This window comes from Procambarus clarkii, chromosome 79 (genome assembly GCF_040958095.1).
Source record: "Procambarus clarkii isolate CNS0578487 chromosome 79, FALCON_Pclarkii_2.0, whole genome shotgun sequence".
In the NCBI taxonomy this organism is placed as follows: Eukaryota; Metazoa; Arthropoda; class Malacostraca; order Decapoda; family Cambaridae; genus Procambarus; species Procambarus clarkii.
The window spans coordinates 23,091,326-23,101,358 of record NC_091228.1 but is presented as its reverse complement, the minus strand read 5'-3'; the positions used below and the strand labels follow the sequence as shown (position 1 = coordinate 23,101,358).

At 45.0% G+C, this 10,033-nt stretch overlaps 2 protein-coding genes across 3 annotated transcripts in view; both read left to right on the top strand.

The window, feature by feature from the left end:
- LOC123764600 (mucin-2-like) overlaps positions 1–664 on the top strand; it is a 2,325-nt gene extending 1,661 nt beyond the window's left edge. The window contains exon 1 of the mRNA XM_045752590.2: positions 1–664. This exon is cut by the window's left edge and continues 1,661 nt beyond it. Coding sequence (XP_045608546.2) covers positions 1–664 — 664 coding nt within the window.
- LOC123764549 (beta-1,3-glucan-binding protein) overlaps positions 1–10,033 on the top strand; it is a 38,640-nt gene that overhangs the window by 4,577 nt on the left and 24,030 nt on the right. For both annotated transcript variants that reach the window (XM_069314600.1, XM_069314601.1), the window contains exon 2: positions 1,896–1,953. In XM_069314600.1, coding sequence (XP_069170701.1) covers positions 1,896–1,953 — 58 coding nt within the window. The remainder of the gene's footprint in view (positions 1–1,895; positions 1,954–10,033) is intronic.

Genomic DNA, 10,033 nt, shown 5'->3' with positions numbered 1-10,033 from the left:
CTCTACAACCTTCTACAACCCCCTACAACTCTCTACAACATTCTACAACCTTCTACAACCTTTTACAATACTCTACAACTCTATACAACTTTCTACAATCCTCTACAACTCACTACAACCCTCTACAACTTTCTACAACCTTCTACAACCCTCTACAACTTTCTACAACCCCCTACAACGTTCTTTAACCTTCTGCAACATTCTACAACCCTCTACAACCCTATACAACTGTCTACAACTCTCTACAATCCTCTACAACCCTCTACAACTCTCTACAACATTCTGCAACCTTCTACAACCTTCTACAACACTCTACAACTCTCTACAACTTTCTACAATCCTCTACAACTCGCTACAACCCCCTAGAACCTTCTTTAATCTTCTGCAACCTTCTACAACCCTCTATAACTATCTACAACCCTCTACAACCCTATCTCTTCAACTCCCTACAATTCTCAACAACACCCTACAACCCTTTAAAACCCTCTACAACCCTCTGCAACCCTTTACAACCTTCTACAACTCTTTAAAACCCTTTATTATCCTACACGACTCTCTACAACTCTTTAAAACCCTCTATTATCCTTCACGACTCTCTACAACCCTTCTGCAAACTTCTACAACCCTCTACAACCTTCTACAACCCTCTCACTTAGCGTCTTGATGCTAGGATTGCACTCTTGGATCTCTTAAGTTAAACGCTGGTACAACAAGTTGTGAAAGTGTAGTATATGAAAATATGTCTTCTAGTATACAACAGACCACATAACATATGTGTGAAGGTCTGCTCTTTGTGGCAGTGAATATGAACAGCATCCTCACTGTCCTGTGTGTGGCAGTGAATATGAGCAGCATCCTCCCTGTCCTGTGTGTGGCAGTGAATATGAGCAGCATCCTCCCTGTCCTGTGTGGCAGTGAATATGAGCAGCATCCTCACTGTCCTGTGTGGCAGTGAATATGAGCAGCATCCTCACTGTCCTGTGTGGCAGTGAATATGAACAGCATCCTCACTGTCCTGTGTGGCAGTGAATATGAGCAGCATCCTCACTGTCCTGTGTGGCAGTGAATATGAGCAGCATCCTCACTGTCCTGTGTGGCAGTGAATATGAGCAGCATCCTCACTGTCCTGTGTGGCAGTGAATATGAACAGCATCCTCACTGTCCTGTGTGGCAGTGAATATGCCATATCCTCATTGCAAAATTAGGCAAAATTCTCTGAATTTCAGTTATGTGGGAAACAGTATATGTTTGTGTCCATATTGTTCCCTTTTGTCCCATTGTGTCCCAGGACGACTGTACATCACCTCCCAGTGCTTCATTGTGTCCCAGGACGACTGTACATCACCTCCCAGTGCTTCATTGTGTCCCAGGACGACTGTACATCACCTCCCAGTGCTTCATTGTGTCCCAGGACGACTGTACATCACCTCCCAGTGCTTCATTGTGTCCCAGGACGACTGTACATCACCTCCCAGTGCTTCATTGTGTCCCAGGACGACTGTACATCACCTCCCAGTGCTTCATTGTGTCCCAGGACGACTGTACATCACCTCCCAGTGCTTCATTGTGTCCCAGGACGACTGTACATCACCTCCCAGTGCTTCATTGTGTCACAGGACGACTGTACATCACCTCCCAGTGCTTCATTGTGTCCCAGGACGACTGTACATCACCTCCCAGTGCTTCATGTGTCCCAGGACGACTGTACATCACCTCCCAGTGCTTCATTGTGTCCCAGGACGACTGTACATCACCTCCCAGTGCTTCATTGTGTCCCAGGACGACTGTACATCACCTCCCAGTGCTTCATTGTGTCCCAGGACGACTGTACATCACCTCCCAGTGCTTCATTGTGTCCCAGGACGAGTCTATATCACCTTCCTATCACATTGCAGATGACGATGAGAGCGGCGCTGTTGTTCCTGTTGCTGGCGTCTGGGGCGCTGGCGGCCGGTAAGTCCTCTTTACCATGTTCTCGCTGCCAGGTCTCGCTGCCAGGTCTCGCTGCCTGGTCTCGCTGCCAGGTCTAGCTGCCAGGTCTCGCTGCCAGGTCTAGCTGCCAGGTCTCGCTGCCAGGTCTCGCTGCCAGGTCTAGCTGCCAGGTCTAGCTGCCAGGTCTAGCTGCCAGGTCTCGCTGCCAGGTCTAGGTGCCAGGTCTCGCTGCCAGGTCTCGCTGCCAGGTCTAGCTGCCAGGTCTAGCTGCCAGGTCTAGCTGCCAGGTCTAGCTGCCAGGTCTAGCTGCCAGGTCTAGCTGACAGGTTTAGCTGCCAGGTCTAGCTGCCAGGTTTAGCTGCCAGGTCTAGCTGCCAGATCTAGGTGCCAGGTCTAACTGCCAGGTCTAGCTGCCAGGTCTAGCTGCCAGGTCTAGCTGCCAGGTCTCGCTGCCAGGTCTAGGTGCCAGGTCTCGCTGCCAGGTCTCGCTGCCAGGTCTAGCTGCCAGGTCTAGCTGCCAGGTCTAGCTGCCAGGTCTAGCTGCCAGGTCTAGCTGCCAGGTCTAGCTGACAGGTTTAGCTGCCAGGTCTAGCTGCCAGGTTTAGCTGCCAGGTCTAGCTGCCAGATCTAGGTGCCAGGTCTAACTGCCAGGTCTAGCTGCCAGGTCTAGCTGCCAGGTCTAGCTGCCAGGTCTAGCTGCCAGGTCTAGGTGCCAGGTCTAGATGCCAGATCTAGCTGCCAGGTCTCGCTGCCAGGTCTAGGTGCCAGGTCTCGCTGCCAGGTCTAGCTGCCAGGTTTAGCTGCCAGGTCTCGCTGCCAGGTTTTCCCAAGGTTGAAAGGCAGTGTAAACACTACTGGTAGTGTTTCACCTTTTCAATACCGGAAATGCTTAAGGGACCATTACCTCCCAATTTGCACAAAATATGCAATAAATGAAAACTGGTTCGATTTCAATCAAACTTTTTTGACGAGTTGCACATGAAAATTGTTTCATCTGGCCCAATTCTCAGCATCGTAGCATAAATAGGAAGGGAGAAAAGAAATATTGAAGTAGGTTTCAAAATTATTCCAAAATGGTCAAAAACGATTATCAAACACAAGTGTCCACTGAAGTCATATCTATGACTCTCGGCTATCTCAATAGCATATATTAACAAAGTAATAAAATTAGTGTTGTTAGAAAAAAATTTAAGTTAAAAAAAAAAATATGTTTTTTTTCCAAAAAAAAAATCATTTTTTTTTTATCGGACGATATTCATGAAACTTATACACCTGACTGCACATAAGCCTATCTGTAAGGGTGCCATTTTTGGAGAAAATCTGGTTGATGTCAACCTCAGCCACAGATGGCAGCACCTTAGACTTTATTATTTTCTTATATATTTAAAATGTTTTAAAATAACATAAATGTTCGAATAACTTTTTTATTTTTTATTCAATTTACATGAAACTTACACCTTATATGTAAAGTGTTTGTCTCTAAACAGTCAAGTTATCGTTGTTCCCTAAGTTTAATTATTGATTTTATAATAGCAATAAACATGACATATTTGCATACGTTTTTGGGCGAACTTTGAATATTTGTATTACAAAAACTAAAGATGTTTTGGAAACTCCCTAACTCCAGATCCTTTATTATATGCTAATGTGTCAGAAAAGTGGCATAGAATGATTATATCTGAAAGGTGTGTTTTTTTATTCACACTCAAAAATATGTAAAAAATTTTGAAAACAAAAAATATATCCCTTTCTATTTACGCCGCAGTACTCAAACTTGGCACAATTGCAGTACTCAAACTTGGCACAATTGCAGTACTCAAACTTGGCACAATTGCAGTACTCAAACTTGGCACAATTGCAGTACTCAAACTTGGCACAATTGCAGTACTCAAACTTGGCACAATTGCAGCACTCAAACTTGGCACAATTGCAGCACTTTTCATATACAACTAGTCGAAAAATATTGGTTGACATTGAACAACTTTTCCGAAACCGAAGTAATGCCTCCTGCAGACACGACTTTCCAAACAAAGAAGGAATAAATTAAACAGGGAGATGGAAGAAATCCAACAGAGACTGAAGCATTCCTATCAGACTGAACAAAGGCAACTAGAACAGAAAACAATTCAAGAAATAAAGAAAAACCCAAAATATTTCATCACGTATGCTAATCAAAATATAAAAACACTGCCAGTATTGGACCAATTTGTACTAGTGAAGGTTCATACACGGAAGATGACAATGAAATTAGTGAAATCCTAAAAAAAACAGTATGATGATGTGTTTAGCACTCCGATAAACTGCTTGAAAGTGGAAGATCCGGGCAACTTCTTTATGCGTGATATCCAAACCCCTGAAAATATAATTGATATCAACACGAGCGTGACAGATTTTGAAAGAGAAATTGACAACATGCCCATGCACTCAGCCCCGGGGCCAGACTCATGGCATTCAATATTTAAAATTAAATGTAAAGTGCCAGTAGCACAGGCACTCAGTATACTAACGTCTCGCATAATAAAAATATTTGATAGGCCAACATGGATTTCGAGCGGGAAGATCGTGCCTCTCACAGCTACTTGATCACTACGACAAAATCACTGAGGCATTAGAAGAAAAACAGAATCCAGATGTGGTATACACGGACCTTACAAAGGCATTCGACAAATGTGATCATGGAGTGATAGCACACAAAATGAGGTCAATGGGAATAACTGGTAAAGAAGGACGATGGATACTCAGTTTTCTCTTGAGCAGAACACAAAGAGTAACAGTCAATCATATAAAATCGAGTCCAAGCGAGTTAAAAGCTCTGTACCTCAGAGTACAGTCCTTGCACCACTGCTTTTCCTTATTCTCATATCAGATATAGACAAAAATACAAGGCATAGCTTCGTATCTTCCTTTACAGATGACACAAATCAGTATAAAAATTACCTCTGCTGAAGACATTGAAAAACTACAAGCCAATATAAATAAATTTTCGACTGGGCAGCAGAAAATAACATGTTTAACAACGATAAATTCCAGGTACTCAGATACGGTAAAAATGAGAACCTTAAACATAATACAGAGTACAAAACACAATCAGATCTGTCCATAGTAGGAAAGCAGCATGTCAAGGAATTTGGGAATAATGATGTCTGACAACCTAACGTTTAGGGAGCATAACCAAGCAAATATTGTGTCAGTCAGAAAAATGATAGGATGGATTACGAGAACCTCCAAATCCAGGGATCCCATCACAATGGTTGTACTCTTCAAATCACTTGTGCTGTCCCGTCTTGAGTACTGCTCAGTACTCACTTTCCCCTTCAGAGCAGGAGAGATTGCTGAAATAGAGGGAATACAGAGAACAAATACGGCACGCATAGACGAGATAAAACACCTAAATTATTGGGATCGTCTCAAAGCTCTCCAAATGTACTCTCTAGAAAGGAGACGAGAGAATATACACATGTACAGAATATACACAACGAAAGAATATACACATGGAAAATACTGGAGGACCAGGTCCCTAATCTACACAGTAAAATAACGACATACTGGAGTGAACGACATGGAAGAAAATGCAGAACAGAATCAGTGAAGAACAGAGGTGTCATAGGCACAATCAGAGAACACTGTATAAACATCAGAGGTCCGGCCGTGGCTGTTCAACATCCTCCCATCGAGCATAAGAAATATTGCCAGAACAACCGTGGACATCTTCAAGAGAAAACTAGATCGTTTTCTTCAAGAAGTGCCGGACCAACCTGGCTGTGGTGGGTATGTGGGCCTGCGGGCCGCTCCAAGCAACAGCCTAATCGACCAAGCTTTTGGGGAGTAGAAAAACTCCCAGAACCCTATCAAGCAGGTATCAAGCAGCTTAATAATAATACTTTATTTAGGTAAAAGGCATATATACAAAATGAGTTACAAGGAGAATGTTGGGGTTGAAGAGAGAGCCAGTATATAGTATGCGTAAAGTGACCAATACACACAGCCTATCTGGTGAGATGTATAGTGGGAGGTGGGCGAGAGGTAGCGCCTGGCAGCGGGCTGAACAACACAGAGACAACACCGCGCCAGAACACATCTAGTCACCTTGTTGTGCACTCAGCGATTGGCTCGGCTGGTAAGTGCATCTTGAGTCAATCATACGGTGTAGTGTTCTTTGTAAAATCATAATTAGTCTTGGATATAAGTTAAAAGGCGAAAATGAATCTCACGAGACATTATTTGGCTCATCACAGACCATAGTCTCTCACGCCTGTATGTGGACACTCCATGGGGGCCTCGCGGCTGAGTGGATAACGCCTGGGGGTTGTAGTTCTATTGGCCCGGGTTCGATTCCGGGCGGAGGCGGCAACAAATGGGCAGAGTTTCTTTCACCCTGATGCCCCTGATGTTATTCTAGCTGTAAATAGGTACCTGGGAGTTAGACAGCTGCTAAGAGCTCCTTCCTGGGGATGTATGTGTGTGTGTGTGTGTGTGTGTACACACCTAATTGTGGTTGCAGGGGTTGAGCTCTGGCTCTTTGGTCCCGCCTCTCAACTGGTGTACAGGTTCCTGAGCCTACTGGGCTCTATCATATCTACATTTGAAACTGTGTATGGAGTCAGCCTCCACCACATCACTGCCTAATGCATTCCATCCGTTAACTACTCTGACACTGAAAAAGTTCTTTCTAACGAATAACATCAAAAGAATAACATCTGCGGCGTATGCGAGGATGGCTAACATCAGAAATGCCTTCAGGAACCTGTGTAAGGAATCATTCAGAACCTTTTTGTCTCTCTCAGAACCTCAGAACCAGGGACCAAGACTAGTCTCTGTGGCTCATTTGGGTACTCAGTTTCCACCTGTGTCCCCTTGTTCGTGTACCACCCTGTGTTAAACAATTTATCTTTATCTACCCTGTCAATTCCTCTGAGAATTTTGTAGGGAGTGATCATGTCTCACCTTACTCTTCTGTCTTCTAGTGTCGTGAGGTGCATTTCTCGCAGCCTTTCTTCGTAACTCATGCCTCTTAGTTCTGGGACTTGCCTAGTGGCATACCTCTGAACTTTTTCAAGCTTCGCCTGGTTCTTGACAAGGTACATGCTCCTTCCTAGGGCCGCATACTCCAGGATTGGTCTTACATATGTGGTATACAAGGTTCTGAATGATTCCTTACACAGGTTCCTGAAGGCAGTTCTGATGTTAGCCAGCCTCGCATACGCCGCAGATGTTATTCTATTGATGCGGGCTTCAGGAGACAGGGTTGGTGTGATATCAACTCCTAGATCCTTCTCTCTGTCCGTTTCGTGAAGGGACTTCATCTCCTTTTCTGTATCCTGTGTCTGGCCTCCTGTTTTCACTGCCTAGATTCATTGCCTTACATTTACTCGGGTTGAACTTTAATAGCCATTTGTTGAACCATTCATGCAGTCTGTCTAGAGCATCTTGTTGTCTCATACTGACTTCCTCCGTCTTAATCCTCTTCATAATTTTTGCATCATCAGCAAAAATGAGAGGAATGATTCTATACCATCTGGAAGATCATTTACATATATAAGAAACAGTATGGGTCCAAGGAATGAACCCCTGTGGGACCCCACTGGTGACGTCTCGCCAATCTGAGATCTCACCCCTCACAGTGACTCGCTGCCTTCTGTTACTTAGGTACTCCCTTATCCAATGGAGTAACTTCCCTTTCACTCCTGCCTGAATCTCCAGCTTTCGCACTAGTCTCTGGTGTAGCACTGTGTCAAAGGCTTTCTGGCAATTCAAAAATATGCAGTCTGCCCACCCCTCTCTTTCTTGTCTGATTCTTGTTGCCTGATCGTAGAATTCAATTAATCCTGTGAGTCATGACTTGCCATCCCTGAACCCATATTGGTGTTGTGTCACAAAGTTTCTTCGCTCCAGATGTTCGACTAGCTTTTTTCGCACAATTTTCTCCATTAGCTTGCATGGTATGCAAGTTAGGGACACTGGCCTATAGTTCAGTGGCTCCTGCCTATCACCCTTCTTGTACATTGGGACTACAGTGACCATCTTCCAAGTTTTTGGCAGTTCACCTGTTACCAGTGATTTGTTGTACACCATGGAGAGTGGCAGACACAGAGCTTCTGCTCCTTCCTTTAGAATCCATGGTGAGATTCCGTCCGGGCCTATAGCCTGTGTCACGTCCAACTCTAGCAGATGCTTCCTCACCTCCCCACTGGTAATCACAAACTCCTCTAGTGGTGTCTCGTTTGATGTTCCCTCTTTTATCTCTGGGACTTCTCCTTGCTCTGAGGTGAAGACCTCCTGTGTATGTGTGTGTGTGTGGGTGTGTGTGTGTGGGTGTGTGTATGTTAGAGAGAGATATGTGCATTAGATATATTAGAGGTCCAAGAGTTAATAGCTCGATTTGGCAGACACAAATAGTAAATAATTCGCACCCTGCACTACTCTTGGCTAACCCATTATATCCCCACCACACACACCTGCCACATACTGCCCAATACCCCCCCCCCCCCAATACAAAAACACCAAGCCCCTTCCCTCACTCTAACATTGGCCCTCCTTACCACCTCCTGCTTGTCCCCCCCCCCCCCTCTCTCTCTCTCTCTCTCTCTCTCTCTCTCTCTCTCTCTCTCTCTCTCTCTCTCTCTCTCTCTCTCTCTCTCTCTCTCTCTCTCTCTCTCTCTCTCTCTCTCTCTCTCTCTCTCTCTCTCTCTCTCTGTCTCTCTCTGTCTCTCTCTGTCTCTCTCTGTCTCTCTCTGTCTCTCTCTGTCTCTCTCTCTCTCTCTCTCTCTCTGTCTCTCTCTGTCTCTCTCTGTCTCTCTCTGTCTCTCTCTCTCTCTCTCTCTCTCTCTCTCTCTCTCTCTCTCTCTCTCTCTCTCTCTCTCTCTCTCTCTCTCTCTCTCTCTCTCTCTCTCTCTCTCTCTGTCTCTCTCTGTCTCTCTCTGTCTCTCTCTGTCTCTCTCTCTCTCTCTCTCTCTCTCTCTCTCTCTCTCTCTCTCTCTCTCTCTCTCTCTCTCTCTCTCTCTCTCTCTCTCTCTCTCTCTCTCTCTCTCTCTCTCTCTCTCTCTCTCTCTCTCTCTCTCTCTCTCTCTCTCCCTCTCTCTCCCTCTCCCTCTCCCTCTCCCTCTCTCCCTCTCCCTCAGAGTGAGGAGAAAATCAGAGAGACAGTATGAAAATGACATAGTGAGTAAAGCCAAGACCCAACCAAAACTGCTCTACAGCCACTTCAGGAGGAAAACAGCAGTGAAGGAACAAGTGATGAAATTGAGAAAAGGAGAGAACAAATACACAGAGAATGACAAGGAGGTGTGTGAAGAACTCAACAAGATGTTCCAGGAGGTTTTCACAACAGAGCAAGGAGAAACCGTTGTACTAGAAATGGAGGCGGCAAACCAAGCAACCTTGGAGGCATTTGGCCTCACCAGTGATGAGATCAAGAGGAATCTGTTGGAGCTGAATGTGACAAAGGTTGTTGGGCCTGACAGAATATCACTATTAATACTAAAGGAAGGTGCAGAAGCACTTAGTGTGCCACTCTCTATGGTGTATAACAGGTCACTAGAAACAGGAGACCTACCTGAAAGCTGGAAGACAGCTAATGTAGTCCCAATATACAAAAAGAGTGACAGGCAAGAGGCACTGAACTACAGCCCAGTTTCCCTAACTTGTATACCATGCAAGGTGATGGAGAAGATCGTGAGGAAAAGGCTCGTAGAGCATTTGGAGGGAAATAGCTTTGTAACACACCACCAACATGGGTTCAGAAATGGTAAATCGTTCTTCAAAGGTTTAATAGAATTCTATGACCAAGCAACAAAAATTAGACAAGAAAGAGAAGGGTGGGCAGATTGCATTTGCTAAGACTGTCAGAAAGCCTTTGACACAGTACCCCATATGAGTATACCCCATAACCCCAAAAACGGTCTCGTGGCGCAGTGGTAAAACACTCACCCGGTGCTTTCACGAATGCTTTGCCCTGCATGGGTTCATATCCTGGCCGGGGAGGATCGACTGGGCGCCAATCCTTAACTGTAGCCCCTGTTCACCCAGCAGTGAATGGGTACTTAGCTATTAAACGATGTGGCGGGTCGGATTCAGGGAAAAATTAAGATTAAGGATCTGCCTA